Source organism: Dendrobates tinctorius, unplaced genomic scaffold, assembly GCF_039654945.1.
Source record: "Dendrobates tinctorius isolate UK_male_01 unplaced genomic scaffold, ASM3965494v1 ptg000294l, whole genome shotgun sequence".
NCBI lineage: Eukaryota > Metazoa > Chordata > Amphibia > Anura > Dendrobatidae > Dendrobates > Dendrobates tinctorius.
In genome coordinates, this window is record NW_027361961.1 from 685743 (window position 1) to 708795 (window position 23053).

At 47.4% G+C, this 23053-nt stretch overlaps 1 protein-coding gene across 1 annotated transcript in view; it reads left to right on the top strand.

Annotated features, from left to right (window-relative positions):
- Positions 1 to 22844, top strand: part of LOC141072991 (uncharacterized) — a 481253-nt gene extending 458409 nt beyond the window's left edge. The window contains exons 5-7 of the mRNA XM_073560260.1: positions 2753 to 2850; positions 3049 to 3139; positions 20715 to 22844. Of these exons, the coding sequence (XP_073416361.1) occupies positions 2753 to 2850; positions 3049 to 3139; positions 20715 to 22075 (1550 nt within the window). The 3' untranslated portion in view covers positions 22076 to 22844. The remainder of the gene's footprint in view (positions 1 to 2752; positions 2851 to 3048; positions 3140 to 20714) is intronic.
- Positions 22845 to 23053: the final 209 nt, after the last annotated feature.

Here is a 23053-nt window from a genome sequence, read left to right on the forward strand (position 1 = left end):
TAATTGGGGGGAAACTATCCCCTCTAATAATCCTCGGACAGTTCTGACAAACACGGGAAAGTGCCCCTTTATGGAGGGGACAGAAAGTCTGTTTAGTCACTTTAGCTTCATAGTATCAGCTCTAATCCAATGGTGAGAGAGCGATTTACCCCGAAGAGTCACAGATTGTGGGGTTGGTATGAAAATGTTATATTTAGGGTGTTTTGTGTTGTCTTCTTATAAGAATCACAATGGTTTTGTTCCTTTTCTGCTGATAGATACAAACGACCCAACTATGAAAGACGGGAACCAAGGAGACATGTATTACTGTCATAGTACAGGGCCTCCACACAGTATACATTAATGTTCCCACAGTATTGTCGGGAAACATTCACATAGACCAGTGTTACCCAAACTCCAGTCCTCATGGCCCCCACGGGTCATGTTTTCAGGATTTCCATAGTGTTGCACAGGAGATTGAATTCCTGATGCAATGATGATACTTCCACCATCTGTGCAATTCTATGGAAATCCTGAAAACATGACCCGTGGGGGCCGCGAGGACTGGAGTTTGGGATACACTGACATAGACGGCCGGTGGTGATCGAGTCAATGACAGTCTCCGGCCAAATATGTTTTTAGAGCCGTAGTAGAAGATGAAGATGTCGTCCTTGTAGGAGGAGGAGTCCCCGCTGTGTATCCTGGCGGGGATTAAGGGGGCCGTCACCAAGGTTCCTAGGGAGACTGTTTCCGGGGGACACAATTGGGGGACGGACCGCAGAGACTTCTAGAGAGGTTGGGGGAGGAGCTACTATAAAAGGGGCTGAGGATGCCAGCAGGAGTCAGTCGACGCAGCAGGAGAGGAGATGAGAGGAAGCTAGAGGGCTCCACAGAGCAAGAGCTAGAACCAGAGCAAGGAGAGCAGAACAGCGACAGAAGAGACTGAAGGGAGACGGCACCGAGCCGTCCAACGGAGAGACTCCGCCCGGCTCCGCCCCGCGGGTGCGGCACGACCACTCTCGCCTGCGTCAGCCGACGCCCGACTCCACCCCGCGGGTGCTGCCCAACCGCTCATGTCCGCGGCGGCCGATACCCGACTCCACCCCACGGGGTACTGCACAACCGCTCCCGCTCGTGGCAGCCAACGCCCGACTCCAGCCCGGGGGTGCGGCCCGACTGCTCCTGCCCGTGACAGCCGACGCCTAACTCCACCCCGCGGGTGCGGCCCATCCGCTGCCACCCGCTGCCGACGCCGTTCCACTCCAGCCCGCAGTTGCAGGCTGTCTGCTGCCACCTGCGGCCCCCGCAGCTCTGTGCGACTGTGCCCCCACTTTGCCGGGGCGTAGGAACGCCCGAAGTCTCCGCCAAATCCTTGTCGGCTGGGCCCAGCGACTGATACGCCGAAGCATCATCGACCATCGCTCTGCCGGATGTCAGAGAGGATAAGTGACACGTTGTAGTTAACATTCTGGACCCGTTGACGGCCATACCGCGGCCCTTTAGTGACCGGTCTTTGCCAGATTAGTCGTGTTTGTGTTACTAGTGTATTCTTGTGTTGATCCCTGTGAGGATAACTGCTGATAACTTGCTTGGTTGCGCGAGATAGCCCCTATAGGCATATATATATATATATCTTAAGTTACATCTTAAAGTTCCTCCTGTCTCCTGCCTTGTCACTGCATCCCGCGTACCTGCGATTACTACATTCTCACCATGAAGTAGTTATTTCTCCTGTCACGTGTAATGAATATCTCCTGCAGTATTACTAATGCCGATTCCAGTGTCGGTAAATGAGACGAGAATTAGCGTTATGGAAGATGAGTCTATGAGGAACGTATTCAGCTGCCGACTCCGAGGGAGAAACTGCTTGTTGTCTGTGGTCTAAAATATATAGGTTTTATTAGTAGATGTAAAGAAGAAAACTAAATACTGTAAAATAATAAATCTCCTCATATGTTTCCCTTATTATCTCCAGTATTTGTATTATTACACAGGATTTTTATGATGTTACATCGGCTCATCTTCTCATTCAGGTCTCTACAATATCGGATCCTCTCAGTGAAGATCTTCTGTATAAGAGAATTTTCCATCAAAGATAGATATGGATAGAGACAAGATGGCGGAGAGGATATTACACCTCACCCTAGAGATCCTCTTCCGGCTTACTGGAGAGGTGAGAGATTCTGATGACGTCACATTACATCATTCTTATCTATGGGAATAACAGATGGACAGAACTGGAGAGGTGAGGACTCTGGAAATGTCTGTAGAGAGATTTATTAATGTGTCTCTCCATAATCAGGATTACACAGTAGTGAAGAAGACCTCTAGTGAGCGCTGTCAGGACCCTGTGTCTGAGGGATGGGGAAGACCCCTGAGCCCAATCACTTGGCCTCCACCTCACCCCCTGATACATGAGGACATCAATGACCAGAAGATCCTAGAACTCACCTACAAGATGATTGAGCTGCTGACTGGAGAGGTGACACTGCTGGGAATTCTGGGACATTATACAGTAATGCTATGAAGGTATCAGGGGGATGACTTTATCATTGTATGTGTCAGGTTCCTATAAGGAGTCAGGATGTTGCCGTCTATTTCTCCATGGAGGAGTGGGAGTATTTAGAAGGACGCAAAGATTTGTACAATGATTTCATGATGGAGGTTCCCCAGCCCCTCACATCACCAGGTAATAGACAGGACTAAATACACACGGCCTATAATTATCTGTATGTAAGGAATGAATTCAGTCCCTGTATATGTTTTTTTTCAGATCTATCCAGTAAGAGGACAACACCAGAGAGATGTCCCCGTCCTCTTCTTCCACAGGACTGTAAAGAAGAAGATCCCAATGTTCCTCAGGATCATCAGGTAGATGGAGAGAAGGTGTCATGAGATCTCCCCTATGATGTGTAGATGACTGTGAAGGTCTTGTGCTCAGTCTTGTTTTATCCACCAGTATTATATGTTTTATACTTGTGTAATGAGAACGGTGGAGATGGTAGGATTAGAGCTGATCATAGATGTGACTTCTCCATCTGTCTGTGACTTTTGCAATATTTGTTTCAGGGTGAAGATCTGACCCATATTAATACTACAGAGACATATGTGAAGGGTGATGAGCGGTGTAAAGAGACGATTCCTACATATGACTACCCAGGTGAGTAGTAACCACTAAAAGCAGAGAAATCACAGATTCTTCTCAGTCACCGGCTGTGGCGGCTTTATCGGTGGTGTAGTCCAGCCGTATTGCAATCATGTGATCACCATTTTGCCTCCACCACAAAATTCTCCTCCACCCAAAACTGTTCAGATGACCTCAGGTATTGAATGCCCTTTTCTTTAGCACTTACAACCTGGAGGATCCACCTACCCCCTGGGATTAGAAGATGCTGATTGTTACCTTTCCAGATCTGTAAACAACAAAGCCAAATGATGGAATACGTAGAATGTGCTGACAAGTTAGAAAATCACTTGAATAAAAATATTATGATGGGCAAGAGGAAGAGGTAGCCTGATATAGGGCATGAGCGCTGTGACTTCTGGGTCAGGTCCTCCAGGACCATAAAGATGACGTGGCTGCAGTCAGGGCAGAGAGGAGAGCGCATGCGCGCTTAGCAACACAGTGCGGCCATAAGATCAAATGCGGGATCCCTGGAGCGGCCGCGGCACCGGAAGTGGTGACGTCAGGCGCGGAGTCCTGGCCCCCGGTGAGAGCGGCATGTCAGATATCTTATTGGGTGAATCTACCTTCTCTCCCTCTGTGCTGCTGAATGTGCTCATATGGTCCCTACAAGACCAGGTCCAGTCTTTCTGACCAAACTTCACATTTATGATCGACAACATTAAATGAGCAGTGAGGCCAAGTGTGAATTTCTGGACAATAACAGCAAAGTTTCCCTTTATCCTGACTTTTCAATTTCTTTAAAACAAAATAACTTCAAGAAAGGTTGTGGTAAACTGCATAAAAACCATTACACCTGTGCCATGATATACCTTTAAAGCTAGTTTCACACTAGCGTTACCGGGCGCAGCGCAGGGCCACCGCTAAGGTTCACCCCCGGCCGCGCCCCCTCCGGTCATCTCTTCCTATGATCACATGACACTGCATGCGATCAGCGTACCCTATATTTAGCGTTGGGTGCGTTGGTACACTTTTGCCGGCGCATTGTGCGCCAAACGCTCTGTGTTGCATGTTTGTGTGTTCGGCGCAGCGCCAAAAGGACGGATGCGCCGGCAAATGTGTACCAGCGCACGACCAGTGTACCCAACGCTAAATATAGGGTACGCTGATCGCATGCTGCGTCATGCGATCATTGGAAGAGCTGACCGGAAGGGGCGTGGTCGGGGGCGGAGCTTAGCGGCGGCCCTGCGCTGCACCTGGTAACGCTAGTGTAAAAATAGCCCAAGCTATGCGTGGCTGATGGCTGTAATATACAGTTATTCACGCCTGCAGGAGATGCGTTGGCATGGCTCCAGCCCTGGTTTCATGGATTCACTCCACGTCATAAATTCCATTATGTTTTCAATCATAAAGAATTCAGATTACTGCACAATCTCTCCTGAAATGGGGGCGCTAATACTTTCTCTATTCTTCTGGTCAGGAGTCATAGTAGCTTCAAGGGTCCACCATAAATGAGTGCAACTCTGACATAGTGTTGGAGCTGTCCCCAAAACATACGTTGTTGTTGAGAATGTAACATATTTTTTATTTTATGTTTTTCTTTTTCTTTTTAACATGTTCATCTATAGTTTGATTGTGGTGGGATTGGCCTGCCTCACTTATCTGGGTCTGTAACTCTGTGGTAGTCTTTAAAAAAAAGTCTCCCATTACCTCTTCCAAATGCTCAAGATCTATATTTATGACACCTCAGCTCTGCACTATTATAAATAGTTCTTTGAAAGTCTAATATTTATTCTTGAAACCCAAGTGATGGAAAATATTGGCCTTTACGATAGTTTCGATTGCCAAGAGCCACCGAGCCCCCTACTCTAAATACCCCAGAGAGGTATCACCATTAGTTACTCATTTTTTTTTTTATACTTAAAAAGTTCAGTTCAGTTTGATCATTCCAGTAGATGAGATATTGTCTATAGTCACAGTTTTGCCCATCACCCTTTAACTTCTTTAATCCCTATTCATGGATCTGGACTTACACACAGACCCCTAGGTTGGGCCACGTTGATACTTGCCTTACTGTACTATGAGAAGGCCAGAAGAACAGTCAGGTAGTCTGGTCACAACCGGAAAGGAAGAGGAAATACAAAATCAGAAGATGCAAGAGTAGTCAGTAACCGGGGTCACAACAGGAAACAAATACACAAATCTGGAGCTGAGCACAGAGGACTGAATCAGAGGAGACCAAGGCTGTATCTGGCAGCTTCCGGCAATATGCTTTGAGGTTTAGTAGGGTGTGGTGCTGTCCAATTGGCTGAAGCAGGGAGCAGATTACTACAGCTGGACAACACACAAACCCATACTGCCTGACTGGATGGTACCACAGGTTGCAGGCACCTTAATTTTAGTGGCAGGACAGAGTCTGGGCTGCCCCAAAGCTTCTGGTTCCGATGTTTCCTCCATTCCCAGCACCGCCTGCAGGATGAATAAGGCGGCGCCTGGTGACTGAAGCAGACGTCATTGGAGCAGATCCAAGAGGAGATGTGACACGTCATTTGTAGATGCACTAATATGACAAAATGTCAGAAAACCAGAGCAGGAGAAATCCACACACAAAGCGATGGGGTTTGGGCACAGTACAAGGCTCAGAAGCGAGGGGGAGATTTGACTTTGGGAGTGTGGATTTTGCTGAATTAGTTTATGGAAGCCATGTCTCTTTTTTACCCCTTTCTGACACTAAATGTAATAATTCATCCCTGTGGCCTGGGCTTATTTGACCAGGGACAGATTATTACGTGATTGTGATCGCCTATGCACTCCCCACAACCGAGTGTCAGCTGATTCTGACAGCTGACCCCCGGCACTTAGTGCCAGAAGCTGTCTCAGACTGCTACCAGCATTTTAACCTGCGAAATGCTGTGACCGAATGCGATTGCAGCATTCCGAGAGTCGGCAGAGGGCTGGCACCCCTTTCTGCCTTTGGATTGGAGGCCTTATGGCGTGACGCGGGGTCCCGATCGTTGCCATGTTGACCTGATGTCATGATGACATTCGAGTCACCAGACCTAGGAAACCTTCTGATCCTGCCCAGTGCAAGATGAGCAAGTTTGTCTGTCAGTGCAGAGCTGACAGTTTCTACACCATGCTGTAGAATGCCCCACTCCCTTCTTGCATCCACGTTGGGCATTTCTGAAGCGATGAGAGCCCGCCTAATTTATGGGTGCATGCCTCCAGAAGAAAGGGTTGGGCATAACGTACTGGTGACTATAGTGTACTGGTCACTACAACGGCAGTTTGCAATTTTCACTCTGCATCATTCATTGCTGATTGTTTCTGGAAAATAGCCATGGAGTCAAAATCGTCACTACACCTGTAGATAAATTCCCAATGGGTGTAGTTTTCCAAATAGGGTCACTTGAGGGGGGTTTCTGCTCTTCTGGAGTTCTGGAGTCTGCAAACTGTTCTACAAAAATCTGCGCTCTGGAAGGCAAATAGTGCTCCGTTCCTCCCGCCACGTTCAGTAGAAATTGTGGTACAAAGTTTGGTGCCATTTTCACCCACTTCTTGTATGAAAATGTAAAATCTTTGGCTAAAACAAAATTTTGGTGGTAAAAATGTAATTTATTCTTTCTTCACCGCTCAGTGGTATAAAACTCTGTGAGGCACATGTGGTGTTAATATGATCCCTGTACCCCTAGATGAATTCATTGGAGAGTGTGGTTTGTAAAATGAGGTCACATATAGGGGTTTCTGTTGTTCTGGCACCTCAGGGGCTCTGCCAATGTGACTTGGCACCCTCAAACCATTCCAGTAAAATCTGAACTCCAATATGGTGCTTCTTCCCTTCCGAGCTTTGCACTGTGACTCAAAAGTAGTATTCTCCTACATATGGGGTATCGGTGGATTCAGGAGATATTGCACAACAAATTTTATTGTGCAATTTCTCCTGTTACGCTTATGAAAATGCAAAATTTGGGGCTAAAATAACATTTTTTGTGAGGAAAATGTGATTTTATTATTTTCCCGGCTTAACGCTATAAATTTCTGCGAAGTACCTGGGTGTTAAAGGTGCCCACCATGCATCTAAGTACATTCCTTGAGGGGTCTAGTTTCCAAAATGGGGTCACTTGTGAGGGGTTTTCTACTGTTTAAGTACATCAGGGACTCTCCAAATGGGACATGACATCTGCTAATGATTCCAGGAAATTTTACATTCAAAAAGTCAAATGACGCTTATTCCCTTCCGAGCCCTGCCGTGTGCCCAAACAGTAGTTTTCTCCCTCATATTGGGTCTCGGTGTACTCTAGAGAAATTGCACAACAAATTGTATCATGCAATTTCTTCTGTTCCCTTATGAAAATACAATATTTTGGGCTAAAAACATATTAACTGTGAAACGTTTTATTCATTTATTTTTACGGCTCAACGTTATAAACGTCTGTGAAGCACCTGAGAGATCAATCAGTTCCTTGAGGGTTCTAGTTTCCAAAATGGTGTCACTTGTGAGGGATTTTCACTGTTAAGGCACATCATAGGCTCTCTAAACGCGACATGGCGTCCACCAATTGTTCCAGCAAATTTTGCATTAAAAAAGTCAAATGGCGCAACTTTCCTTCCGAGCTCTACCATGTGCCCAAACAGTGGTTTTCTCTCTCGTATCAGAAATTGGGATGCTCAGTAGAAGATACTCAACAAATTTTTGGGTCCATTTTCTCCTGCTACCCTTGTCAAAATAAAAATTTTTTATATCTGAAGTAAATTTTTTTTGTGAAAAAAAAAGTTAAATGTTCATTTTTTTTCCACATTCTAAAAATTTTTGTGAAGCACCTTGAAGGATTGATAAACTTCTTGAATGTGGTTTTGAGCACCTTGAGGGTGCAATTTTTAGAATGGTGTCACTTTTGGGTATCTTCTATCATACCCATCAAAGTGACTTCAAATGTGATGTTGCCCCTTAAAAACAATGGTGTTGAAAAATGAGAAATCGATGGTCAACTTTTAGCCCTTATAACTTCCTAACAAAAAAAAATTTGGCTCCAAAACTGCACTGTTGTAAAGTAGACAAGTGGGAAATGTTACTTATTAATAGTGTTGAGCGATACCGTTCGATACCCCAAAATATCGTATCGGATGGTATCGCCCGATACGAAAAAAATATCGGGTATCGCCGATTCCGATACCGGAAGTCCCATTCAAGTCAATGGGACTTCCGGTATCGGAATTTAAAAAAGCCCTTTATTTCCTTGTTGGCTAATTCTACATAATTGAAAACAAATAAGAATCATGTAGAATGTATTGTGGGAGGTGGAGGAGACATTAAAGGCATAGTGGTTTATTCAAATCACATGGCATAGCATTAATTCCAATTTTTTTTTTCAAGACGTTCGGAGTTAAAAAGATATTGACTATGTTAACCTTTTTTATATTTTGTCAGATATGTATGTTTCACAACTTCCATGCTCTTCACCTTCTTTTGTACTTCTCCCGCACTTTCTCCTTCATGATCCGCAGCAGTAGCATTTTTTTCATCAACTTTTTCTTCACCTTATTCATCTTCTTCTTCATCTTCTTCCCATTATTTTTTTTTTTCCATTCTTCATATTCTTCTTATTCAGCTATTATTAATTTTCATATGCTATTTCTTCATCTTCTTCCTATTCTTTTTCTTCATTTTCTTATGGTGACAGGCATTCCAGTAGTACTTATCTATAAAAGTTATAAGATTACACCTTACATTCTGCCTGTCACTAAAGATTTACAACAGGATTTGTCCGCGTTCAGTTTGGCCTGCAGTAGCAGGCATTTTCCAGGGGCACCACGAGGAGGAGCGGACTCACCCCCATTTACTGCTTAGTCTTCTTCTGCTTATAATTTTGATTTCTTCTATGATGATTTTTAGTCTTATGCTTAATGTTCTTCTGCTTTCTGTTCTTCTGCTTTTGCTTCTTCTGCTTCTTGTTCTTCTGTCTTTTGTTCTGTATCTTGGTGGTTGTCTTCATGTTCTTTGTCCTCTTGGTCATATTATTTAGGGTCATATTTCTGGTCTTCTTTGGTGTGGTCTTCAGGGTCGTCGTCATCAGGGTCGTCGTCATGGAGATCAATAAGGATTACCAAAGACAATTTCAAAAAGCTTGATCTTGGAAATGTAGCAGAAGGTACAAGAAGGCTGAGAAACTGGCGAGAACCAGCTGACAGTACTGGAACCCCTAGTGGCAGCAGAAGGAACAATAGCCAATGGCACTACTGAGGAACAGCTGACGGTGCTGGACCCCGGTTACTATGCAGAAGGTACCTGTGCTAGAAACCACTACCAAGGACCAGCTGACCTTGCTGGACCTCGGATACCGAGATGGAGGGACCTAGGCCAAAGGCTCTGGCGAGAACCAGCTGACAGTGCTGGCACCCGGATGGGTAGCAGAAGGAACTAGAGCCAATGGCACTACCGAGGACCAACTGACGGTGCTGGACCACGGTTACTAAGCAGAAGGTACCTGTGCTAAAAAGCACTACCAAGGACCAGCTGACGGTGCTGGACCTCGGATACCGAGATGGCGGCACCTAGGACAAAGGTTCTGGCGAGAACCAGCTGACAGTGCTGGCACCCGGATGGGTAGCAGAAGGAACAAGAGCCAATGGCACTACCGAGGAACAGCTGACGGTGCTGGACCACGGTTACTAGGCAGGAGGTACCTGTGCTAGAAAGCACTACCAAGGACCAGCTGACGGTGCTGGACCTTCGGATACCGAGATGGAGGCACCTAGGACAAAGGCTCTGGCGAGAACCAGCTGACAGTGCTGGAACCCAGATGGGTAGCAGAAGGAACAAGAGCCAATGGCACTACCGAGGAACAGCTGACGGTGCTGGACCACGGTTACTAAGCAGAAGGTACCTGTGCTAAAAAGCACTACCGAGGACCAACTGACGTTGCTGGACCACGGTTACTAAGCAGAAGGTACCTGTGCTAAAAAGCACTACCAAGGACCAGCTGACGGTGCTGGACCTCGGATACCGAGATGGAGGCACCTAGGCCAAAGGCTCTGGCGAGAACCAGCTGACAGTGCTGGAACCCGGATGGGTAGCAGAAGGAACAAGAGCCAATGGCACTACCAAGGAACAGCTGACGGTGCTGGACCATGGTTACTAGGCAGGAGGTACCTGTGCTAGAAAGCACTACCAAGGACCAGCTGACGGTGCTGGACCTTCGAATACCGAGATGGAGGCACCTAGGCCAAAGGCTCTGGCGAGAACCAGCTGACAGTGCTGGAACCCGGGTGGGTAGCAGAAGGTACCCATCCAAAGCAAAGTAGCCAGGCCGCAAGCTGGCCGCAGTTACCGAAACCCACAGTCCTACAGGGGGTCCATGTCCCATTGGCACTACGGATCCAGCCTTCAGTGCCAGTTCCCGCAGCCCACATAGGAGTCACCTAAACTGCAGGCACCGTAGAGTCGGCTAACCCGGCCGCAAGACGTCAGGACAACGGATTGGTGGCATAGTGACCTTGACACTACCTGGAAACAGCAGGCGTGCTGAAAACAGGCTGGGCAACAGGGAGTACCCGTGCCAAAGACACTGCCGAGAACCAGCTGACGGTGCTGGAACCCAGATGGGTAGCAAAAGCTACAAGAGCCAATGGCACTACCGAGGAACAGCTGACGGTGCTGGATCACGGTTACTAGGCAGGAGGTACCTGTGCTAGAAAGCACTACCAAGGACCAGCTGACGGTGCTGGACCTTCGGATACCGAGATGGAGGCACCTAGGCCAAAAGCTCTGGCGAGAACCAGCTGACAGTGCTGGAACCCGGGTGGGTAGCAGAAGGTACCCATCCAAAGCAAAGTAGCCAGGCCTCAAGCCGGCCGCAGTTACCGAAACTCACAGTCCTACAGGGGGTCCATGTCCAGGCACCGTAGAGTCGGCTAACCCAGCCGCAAGACGACAGGACAACGGATTGTTGGCATAGTGACCTTGACACTACCCGGAAACAGCTGGCGTGCTGGAACCAGGCTGGGCAACAGGGAGTACCCGTGCCAAAGACACTGCCGAGCACCAACTGGCGTTGTTGGAACCCAGGGACAATCATGGTGAAGGCCGAGGCCTACTTGGTGGTAGTTTTAGATTGTTTGTAGGCTACAACAGACTGTCAACGTGCTCCAATTAGGCATCTGTCTCCACTCTGTTTCCAGGATTTCACGTGACCACCAACACCGCCAGTTTATGCGTACAGTAGCTGTCTGCCCAATCCACACGTGTTCCTGTGTTACTGGGGTTCTGTAATGTCAGCAGATCCCCTGATGTGTGTCTGCCAATATCTCCTGCTCTGTCCACATTCCCACCACTTGCAGTGGGAAGGTGGACAGCTCAGGAGACAGTGCCGGACACACATTGGGGGATCTGCTCACGTAACAGAACACCAGGAACACAGGAACAAATGTGGAATGCGTGGACGGCAACTGTGAGCAGGAACTGGCGGTGTTGGAGGTCAGGGGAAATACTAGAGACAGAGTGGAGACAGAGGCCAAATCAGAGAATGTTTAAATCAGAAGTAGTTACAATTTGGAGGCAGCAGCAGTTTGCCCTCCACACAGCAGGGGATCAGCTTACGTTACTGACCCCCACTTTCACATGAACGAGTGTTTTTTTCTGTGTGGACAGCACTTCCGAGCAACAACTGACGATGTTGGAGCCCAGGGACAATCATGGTGCAGGCCGAGGCCTACTAGGAGCCAGGTGTAAATTGGAGGTATTTTGACTTTGGAGGGAGCATGACACTTTGCCCTCCACACAGCAGGGGATCAGCTGACGTTACCGAACCCCACTTTCACATGAACAAGTGTTTTTTTCTGTGTGGACAGCACTTCCGAGCAACAACTGACGATGTTGGAGCCCAGGGACAATCATGGTGCAGGCCGAGGCCTACTAGGAGCCAGGTGTAAATTGGAGGTATTTTGACTTTGGAGGGAGCAGGACACTTTGCCCTCCACACAGCAGGGGATCAGCTGACGTTACCGAACCCCACTTTCACATGAACAAGTGTTTTTTTCTGTGTGGACAGCACTTCCGAGCACCAACTGGCGTTGTTGGAGCCCAGGGACAATCATGGTGCAGGCCGAGGCCTACTTGGTGGCAGTTTTAGATTGTTTGTAGGCTACAACAGACTGTCAACGTGCTCCAATTAGGCATCTGTCTCCACTCTGTTTCCAGGATTTCACGTGACCACCAACACCGCCAGTTTATGCGTACAGCAGCCGTCTGCCCAATCCACACGTGTTCCTGTGTTACTGGGGTTCTGTAATGTCAGCAGATCCCCTGATGTGTGTCTTCCACTGTCTCCTGCTCTGTCCACATTCCCACCACTTGCAGTGGGAAGGTGGACAGCGCAGGAGACAGTGCCGGACACACATTGGGGGATCTGCTCACGTAACAGAACACCAGGAACACAGGAACAAGTGTGGAATGCCTGGACAGCAACTGTGAGCAGGAACTGGCGGTTTTGGAGGTCAGGGGAAATACTAGAGACAGAGTGGAGACAGAGGCCAAATCAGAGAATGTTTAAATCTGAAGTAGTTACAATTTGGAGGCAGCAGCAGTTTGCCCTCCACACAGCTGGGGATCAGCTGACGTTACCGAACCCCACTTACACATGAACGAGTGTTTGTTTCTGTGTGGACAGCACTTCCGAACAACAACTGACGATGTTGGAGCCCAGGGATAGTCATTTTGTAGGCTGAGGCCTACTTGGAGGCAGTTTAAGATAAGACGTTGTTTGAATTTGGAGGCAGCAGGAGAGTTTGCCGTACACACAGCAGGTGATCAGCTGACGTTACCGAACCCCACTTACACATGAGCGAGTGTTTTGTCTGTACGTACAGCACTTCTGAGCACCAACTGGCGTTGTCGGAGCCCAGGGAAAATCAGGTAGTAGGCCGAGGCCAACTTGGAGCCAGGTGTAAATCTGAGGTACTTTGACTTTGGAGGGAGCAGGACACTTTGCCATACACACAGCAGGGGATCAGCTGACATTACTGAACCCCACTTACACATGAGCGAGTGTTTTGTCTGTGCGGACAGCACTTCTGAGCACCAACTGGCGTTGTCAGAGCCCAGGGAAAATCAGGTAGTAGGCTGAGGCCTACTTGGTGGCAGTTTTAGATTGTTTCTACACTACTACTAACTGTCAACGTACTCCAATTAGGCCTCTGTCTTCACTCTGTTTCGAGTATTTCCTCTGGCTTCCAACCACGCCAGTTGCTGCTCTGAAATGTCGTCTGCACAACCCACACTTGTTACTGGGGTTCTGTAACAGCAGCTTCTCCCTAGAGGTGAGTCAGGCAATGTCTCCTGCTCTGTCCACTTTTCCACTACAAGTAGTGGGAATGTAGACAAAGCAGGAGACATTGCCGGACTCACCTCTGGAGATGAGCAGATGTTAGTTACAGGACCCAGGTAACACAGGAACAAGTGTTGATTGTGCAGACGGCACTTGAGAGCAGAAACAGGCGGTGTTGTAGGCCGGAGGAAATACTCAAAACAGAGTGGAGACAGAGGGCAAATCAGAGAACATATTAAATCAGAGGTAGTCAGAAGTTGTAGGCAGCAGGAGAGTTTGCCGTACACACAGCAGGGGATCAGCTGACGTTACCGAACCCCACTTACACATGAGCGAGTGTTTTGTCTGTGCGTACAGCACTTCTGAGCACCAACTGGCGTTGTCGGAGCCCAGGGAAAATCAGGTAGTAGGCTGAGGCCTACTTGGAACCAGGTGTAAATCTAAGGTACTTTGACTTTGGTGGGAGCAGGACACTTTGCCATACACACAGCAGGGGATCAGCTGACGTTACTGAACCCCACTTACACATGAGCAAGTGTTTTGTTTGTGCGGACAGCACTTCTGAGCACCAACTAGCGTTGTCGGAGCCCAGGGAAAATCAGGTAGTAGGCTGAGGCCTACTTGGTGGCAGTTTTAGATTGTTTCTAGACTACTACTAACTGTCAACGTACTCCAATTAGGCCTCTGTCTTCACTCTGTTTTGAGTATTTCCTCTGGCTTCCAACCACGCCAGTTGCTGCTCTGAAATGCCGTCTGCACAACCCACACTTGTTTCTGTGATACTGGGGTTCTGTAACAGCAGCTTCTCCCTAGAGGTGAGTCAGGCAATGTCTCCTGCTCTGTCCACTTTTCCACTACAAGTAGTGGGAATGTAGACAAAGCAGGAGACATTGCCGGACTCACCTCTGGAGATGAGCAGATGTTACAGGACCCAGGTAACACAGGAACAAGTGTTGATTGTGCAGACGGCACTTGAGAGCAGAAACAGGCGGTGTTGTAGGCCGGAGGAAATACTCAAAACAGAGTGGAGACAGAGGGCAAATCGGAGAACATATTAAATCAGAGGTAGTCAGAAGTTGTAGGCAGCAGGAGAGTTTGCCGTACACACAGCAGGGGATCAGCTGACGTTACCGAACCCCACTTACACATGAACGAGTGTTTTGTCTGTGTGGACAGCACTTCTGAGCAACAACGGGCGTTGCTGTAGCCCAGGAAATAAAGTTCAGGTCATAGAAACATGAACACAACAGGAGACCTGGATCCTGTTGCCAGCCAATTATTTATTCTGGAAGAGGACTGGCAAATTCAGGTGAGATCCAGGCCTTGTTCATTTTCAGAAAAGTAAGCCGGTCAACATTATCGGCGGATAGTCGCGTGCGACGGTCTGTTACCACACCACCTGCAGCACTAAAGACACGTTCCGATAATACACTGGCAGCAGGGCAAGCCAGCACCTCCAATGCATACTGGCTAAGCTCCGGCCATGTATCCAGCTTAGAGACCCAATACTTGAACGGGGAAGAGCCGTCTGGGAGTACACTAACAGGGCAAGACAAGTAGTCTGTCACCATCTGACGGAAACGTTGCCTCCTGCTGACTGGAGCCGTCTGTGAAGGTGTAGCCGTTTGTGGCGGTCCCACAAAACTTTTCCACATTTGGGCCCTACTGGCCTTGCCTTGTCCTGCGGCACTGCCTCTGCTACCTCTTTGTGCAGAGCTTCCTCCACTGCCTCTACCCACATGGCTGCTTTGAAAAGCACTACCAGCAACACTTGCGGGGGGGAATGGAGAACATGATGGCCTGTACAAGTGTTTCTTGGTACTCCCGCATTTTATGCTCCCGGTTCAACTGTGGTATGAGGCTTTGTAAGTTGTCCCGGTAGCGAGGATCTAGGAGGGTGTACACCCAATAATCAGCCGTGTGGAGAATGTTGGCGATGGGGCGGTCATTTAACAAGCACTGCAGCATGAAATCAACCATGTGCTGCAGACTGCCAACTGGACCAGAAACGCTGTCCCCAGCTTGAGGCAGCATCTCAGCCTGCTCAGCATCACCCCACCCTCGCTGTACACACTGACTACTAGAGCCTTGTGTACCTCCCTCCTCTGGAGAGATGTGTTCCTTCTCCTCCATTGACTCCTCGTCATCCTCCTCACTAAGTGTCCCCTGCTTGGGCCTTTGTGTGGAAGCACGTTGCGCAGACTTGCCAGAAGCAGATGGCATTTCTGACTCCTCATCCTCTTCAAAAACCTCCTCACTTAGTGCTTGTAAGGTTTTTTGAAGCAGACAGATAAGGGGGACAGTCATGCTGACTAGTGCATCATCTGCACTGGCCATCCGCGTGGAGTCATCGAAGGCACGCAAAACTTGGCAGATGTCCGTCATAGTGGCCCACTCAGTGGTGGTGAAGTGTGTCCGGCGCACGGTGCGACTTGTTTGCGCCTGATGCAGCTGGTACTCCATTACTGCTGCCTGCTGCTCACACAACCGCTCCAACATATGTAACGTTGAATTCCACCTGGTGGGGAGGTCACATATGATGCAATGTTCTGGCAGGCGGAATCGGCGTTGCAGAGATGCAATGCGCGATCTTGCCATGCTGGAACGCCGCAAGTGAGTACACTCTAGGCGAAGTCCCTCAGAAAGCTCTGCACAACCAAATTGAGCACGTGTGCCAGACATGGTATGTGAGTGAGGTTGCCTAAGCCCAGAGCTGCCACTAGATTTCGGCCATTGTCACTCACTACCAAACCTGGCTGGAGATTCGCTGGCACAAACGACACATCGCTCTCCTGCTTGATGGCATTCCAGAGCTCCTGTGCTGTGTGGCTCCGATTCCCCAAAGAAGTTAATTTAAGGACGGCCTGTTGACGTTTGGCCGCACCTGTGCTCATATCTGGCCTAACAGGCTCATGCAGTGCTGATTCCGAGGAACTAGAGTAGGAGGAGGACTCAATATGTACAGACTGCATTCCTGCAATCCTTGGAGAGCCACTCTCCAGATCTGTACCCGGCTCCACAACATTGACCCAATGGGCAGTGAGGGAAAGGTATCGTCCCTGTCCATGGCTACTAGTCCACGCATCGGTGGTCAGGTGGACCTTGCTACTGACGGCGTTTAGTAGCGCATTTTTAATTTTTCCCTCCACATGCTTTTGCAGGGCAGTGACGGCTTGCCTGCTGAAATAAAAGTGGCTGGGCACATTGTATTGTGGAACTGCCAATGACATCAAGTTCCGGAAGGTGTCAGTCTCCACCAGCCTGAATGACAGCATCTCAAGGGCCAGTAGTTTGGCAATGCCGGCATTCAGAGCCAGTGCTCGGAGATGGTTTGCCGAGTATGGCCGCTTTTTCTCCCATGCCTGTGCTACCGATTGCTGGTGAGTGGCCTGGGAGTGTGCTGATGACTGAGAACGTGGTTCAGTGGGTGGAATTTCACTGGGTCTCTGGACAACAGTGGCAGTGGTTTTTCCATGGCGTTCCAGTGAGGAAGCCGAACCAGCTGTGTGTGAGCTGGAGGAAGAGGCCCCAACACGAGCTGAAGAGGTGGTAGGTGCTGCTGAAGGTTGGCCTGCATCTTCAGTGTGTCTGTGTAACTCCACCTCGTGCTTGGTACGCACATGTTTCCACATATTTGTGGTATTGAGGTTGCTCACATTTTTCCCTCGTTTAACTTTCTGATGACACAACTGCATTTGACAAAGCAAATGTCATCTGCAACTGTGTCAAAAAAAGACCACGCACTGCAAGTCCTGGGAGCGCCCGTTTTCTGTTTTGGAAGAGGATTGCTCCTCACGGGTGCCAAAGTGGAGGCTACAGGCAACCAAGTCTGCCCCCGCCCTCTCCCTCCTCTTTTGGCCGTTCGGGGAATCTCTTCCTCAGAGCTGCTCCCACCACCTTCCTGTGGCTGACGCCATGATGGGCCAAGGACCTCATCATCTCCACTCCCCTCTTCAAGCACCGGCTGGTCCTGGGTTGTCTCGCCAGCACCGTACGCACCAGAAATTGGCAACTGAGTCTCATCAGATGAGCACTGAGGTGTGCTGACAATAGGCACTGGCCCACCCGCCTCTTCAGATTCAGAGGGACAAAGCAGTTGCGCATCACTGCATACTCCCTCTTCTTCACGCTCTAGAATGCTGCTTGGCTGGCCACCTCTTTCCAAGCCAACAGATTCTGAGAACAGAAGTAAAGATTGAGATGGCTCCTGTCCAGGGCTCTCAGACTGCCTGGGCAATTTGGCAGGTGGTGAAGAGACAGATGGTTGCTCTTCAGTGTTCTGGCCCTGGGAGGATGCGGAAGTCATTGAAGTGGATGCGTTAGCTGCCATCCATCCGACAACGGCTTCAATTTGTTCGTCACGCAGCAGTGGGGTTCGGCGAGGTCCTACAAAGCTGCGCATGAAGGACTGTTGCCTGGTAAAAGTGGGGGATGCCGGGTCACTGGTGGCCGCAGCAGACACCGAATCCCCACATCCTCTCCCTGCTGAATCCCCACGTCCTCTCCCTGCTGAATCCCCACGTCCTCTCCCTGCTGAAACTCCACGGCCACGACCACGTGCCTTACTCCCTGCCTTCTTCATCTTGGTAGACTGATAAAGATAGGCAGAAAAGTAAAAAAAGGGGTGGCTTAGTGTTCTTATTCCTGAACACCTGCTAACCAGTATAAGAAACACTAATTTGGCTAAGAGTGTGTGTACTACACTTTAATATGATCTAATGTGGCCTACACAACTCTAAAGTGGAGTGTTTGGTGAACTTTAGTTCCTTTTTTTTGGGGGGGGGGAAAGAAAAGGATGTGACCAAAGTTTGAAAGCTATAGTATCACAAACTTTTTGGAGCGATTACAATGCAGGAAGCTAACCTACAATGCAATTGATGAGGCTCCAAAAAATAGGGTGATACGAGTCTGGCTGGCCCTGAAGGGCACAAGCCAGCAAAAAGGCTCCTCTATCTAATCCTATATAGTGTTTGCAACCAACCAATGACAATGGATGCGGATGGAAGCACACTAATATAGGAGCAAAAATCTGGACAAATTAGCTGCAAAAAAGGACTATGTATGAGGCAGTGACGCACGCTGAGCGGACTACAACCAGCGGTGGCTGTAGAACACACTGCAACGTGAGCTGCACTCACACACAGAGAGACCTATCAGACAGCCAAAAACAGTGCAGAGAAATTGGCTATAGCACTGAAAGGCTCCGCTGTCCACTCCTTTAGTGTTTGCAACCAATGTATATGGATACGTATGGAAGCACTATACAGGAGAAAAAAAAAGCAGCATTAAAAGAAAAATGTGTATGAGGCAGAGACACACGCTGGGCGGCCTACAAGCAGACGTGCCTGCAGGACACACTACACAGCGTGGGTCTGCACTCACACAGCCCTTGCAGACAGCTATTAAAACAGCGCTGCTGGGCTACAAAAATGCTACAGTGGTGGATTATGTAGCCTGGGTAGAGCAATAGATATGTTTGATGATCGCTATTTCTAACTGTCCCTCACAGTCTTCAACAGCAGCCTGTCCCTAACTGAATTTACAGCAGAGTGAACCCGAAATGGCGGCTGCTGCGGTTTTTATAGTGCATCATGACATCATTTCAGCAGCCAATCACAGCCATGCCAGTAGTTAACATGCCTACATGCCTAACAGGATGAGCCCACGCTTCTGAGGATCCCCATTGGCTGAATCAAATCGAGCGGGCTCCTAGCATTATGGGAACTTCCGATTCCGGTATTCGATATGAAAAAAGTATCGGAACTAAGTATCGGAATTCCGATACAGCGAATATCGGCCGATACCCGATACTTGCGGTATCGGAATGCTCAACACTACTTATTAAGTATTTTGTGTGTCATATTGTAAGAGGAAAGACAAGAACGGGTATACCTTTCTTGCACCACTATCGGGGCTGTCACCAATGCTGCAGAGGGGAAGTTTCCCAGACAAGGACCGACCCTTGCATGTGGCTGCGGTAGGCGGGTCCGGGTTAAAAAGGGGCAAAGTCGGGGCAGGAAAACTAAGCAGGCATTCGGGTGCAGTTTCGGCTGTGAAAGCAGAGCATCCATTGGACGCAGGCTAACTTGACAGATCCCTTGTGTAGCGATCCACCGTAGGTGGACGACAGAATGCCAGGTACCCGCCATCCTCCGTTTCGGAGGTGACTCACAGTTGAAACTAGAGACTGCAATGGGTGTGCTGCGCAGAGAGAAGCAGATGACTAGGCCAGAGCCTTGTATCCAGATACCTGTATACACCGCGGAGCGAAGCCTCGTTCCGGCCTCCTCTCTTACCAGACTGAACACAGTGTTTGGCGTTCTTGAGTGCGGGAATCCTCCACACCCTGCAAAGACTCATCACCCATTTCGTGGATTGGAACCCCGTCCTTCACAGACACCTCCGAGACGTCACGTGCCGCTGTTGTCGGTGCTGCCATTAGAGAACCGAGATGTTGCAATCAAGAAGACTACAGACTGATAAGGTTTTTTTTTGCCTTTTCCTCCTAATGAACTTTCATACATCCCTGCCTTTCCCACGTCCTACTCCCAGTTCTGCCCTTCTCCCTAACACAACACCCCGTTACCTGCCACTCCCTGCGCGGAGTATACTTGTTGTTAATAAACCTGTTAACTCTTGATCTGCCTCCTGTCTGTGACGACATCCCACGTTCCTGCGATTACTAGAATATCTCTGTGATTTAAGGGCATGAAAATTCAAAGTTGGAAGATTGTGAAATTTAAACATTTTTCTCCAAATTTCCATTTTTTTTCACAAATAAACGCAAGTCATATCACGAGAAAACAATGTCAGAATCACCGGGATCCATGGAAGTGTTCCAGAGTTATGACCTCATAAAGGGACAGTGGTCAGAATTGTAAAAATTGGTCCGGTCATTAACATGCAAACCACCCTCGGGGTAAAGGGGTTAAAGAGACTTTGAGCCACTAATAATGTGGTAAACTCTATTTTTCCACTGACAAATGATGGAGTGGTGACTTGTGTTTTTTGTAAGATGAGTAGAAGTTTTTATTGGTAACATTTTCGCCTACATAACATTGTTTGATGGCTTTTTATTCCATATTTGAGAGGCAAAATGAACAAACAGTTGAACACCACGCTCCACTAGTTCATGCTATAAACGTTTCTATTCAACTGTCATTGTCTTGTTGAATGATTCTATGTTATTACATAACTTGCCATTTTTACTGACAGTTTAAGTAAAAATGTTAAAAAATATAAAATTCGAGGATATTTTATTAAAAACTAATAATTGGTTTTGTTCTTAGCAGATGACTATGCTAGGAGATCAGCGGGACAGCTGACATCTTCATTTATTAAATCAGATGATCATGAACTCCGACAGGATACAATTGAAGTGAAAGCCATTACTCCAGATATACCATCATCCGTTCACAGCAAAGATCTGCCATCTGATCCTTTCAAACAGGTCCTGTCTTCTGACTCATTTCCAACTACTAAGGAAAATCAAAGTCACAAAATAAGCATTAAAAAACAAACTGCTACTGAAGCAAAGAAGACATTTTTATGTTCAGAATATGGAAATAGTTTTCCCTTTGAAAAATCTTTTCTTAAACATCAAAAAATTCACACAGCAGAGAATAGATTTTCTTGTTCCAAGTGTGGGATATGTTTTAACCAGAAATCAAATCTTGTTAGTCACCAGAGAATCCACACAGGGGAGAAGCCTCTTTCCTGTTCAGAATGTGGGAAATGTTTTAACTTTAAAGGGAGTCTTGTTGTACACCAAAGAACACACACAGGGGAGAAGCCTTTTTCTTGTTCAGAATGTGGGAAATTTTTTAAACATAAAGGGAGTCTTGTTATACACCAGAGAACCCACACAGGGGAGAAGCCTCTTTCCTGTTCAGAATGTGGGAAATGTTTTAGCTTTAAAGGGAGTCTTGTTGTACACCAAAGAACACACACAGGGGAGAAGCCTTTTTCTTGTTCAGAATGTGGGAATCTTTTTAAATATAAAGGGAGTCTTGTTAAACACCAGAGAACCCACACAGGGGAGAAACCTTTTTCCTGTTCAGAATGTGGGAAATGTTTTAAACATAAAGGGAGTCTTGTTATACACCAGAGAACCCACACAGGGGAGAAGCCTCTTTCCTGTTCAGAATGTGGGAAATGTTTTAGCTTTAAAGGGAGTCTTGTTGTACACCAAAGAACACACACAGGGGAGAAGCCTTTTTCTTGTTCAGAATGTGGGAAAATTTTTAAACATAAAGGGAACCTTGTTATACACCAGAGAAATCACACAGGGGAGAAGCCTTTTTCCTGTTCAGAATGTGGGAAATGTTTTAAACATAAAGGGAACCTTGTTATGCACCAGAGAACCCACACAGGGGAGAAGCCTTTTTCATGTTCAGAATGTGGGAAATGTTTTAAACATAAGGGGAACCTTGTTATACACCAGAGAACCCACACAGGGGAGAAACCTTTTTCCTGTTCAGAATGTGGGAAATGTTTTAAACATAAAGGGAACCTTGTTATACACCAGAGAACCCACACAGGGGAGAAACCTTTTTCATGTTCAGAATGTGGGAGATGTTTTACCCGGAAAGCGCATCTTGATTACCACCAGAGAACCCACACTTGGGAGAAGCCTTTTTCATGTTCTTAATGTGGGAAATGTTTTAAATGGAAACTGTATTTTCTTAAAGGTGTTGTCATCATGTTTGGCCTCATAGAATAAAAATAAATCATATTCACCTTCATTGCCTGTGCTGTTCCAGCGGTATCGGCACTCGCGTTCCTGGGGCTCCTATGAGGTTGTTACATCTCATGAGCCCTGTGCCTAATCAGCCCCAGCTTCACTGTCCCCACCCTCAGACGTATTGAACATCAACAGGAAACCAGGGCTGCGGCTTCTCTTTGACTTCCCCTTATTGCTTGATTTTTCTGAAGGTGAGAACAGCACTAGTTGGACGCAGGACTCACATTGCATAGCAACCTTATATGAGTCCCTGAAGCGCGAGTGCTCACACCGCTGGAGCTGCGCAAGTATGGGAAGTTTATGTAAGTGTTTATTTTAACAGGACAAAACAAGGAATGAGAAGTCAATTACTGGAGAAATACTGGAAAATCGTATTTTGTAGACCATCAGAAATAACTCAGATGGGAAAAACTATATACGTTATTGACAACTTGTATAAAAACATATAACAGACAGACATATAATTAAATGAGAAAGGGAAATTAGTTCAGAACTTACCATATTTCTTGGACTAGAAGACACACTTTTTTTAATTAGATCATTTTTATTAAGTAAATTACACGATAAAGTTTTTACCACGAGACATCAGTGGAACAAAGATATTTTCAATGTTACATGGTATCATTTTATATTATTGTTATACATAAAATGCAATAAAGTTGTCTTCTTCTTCCAAGGATTCAATTTTTTTTTCCCTTTCAAACAAACTACCATATCTTCCGGATTATAAGACGCACTTTTTCCCCCCAAAATTTGGGGGAAAATGGGGGTATGTCTTATAATGTAGATATACCTTACTGGCTGCGTTGGAGCAGGATCCCAGGGTCACTGCTGGAGGAGGCAAGAGTGGAGCGTTGCTGCAGGCTGCTGGGATGAGGGGGTGTT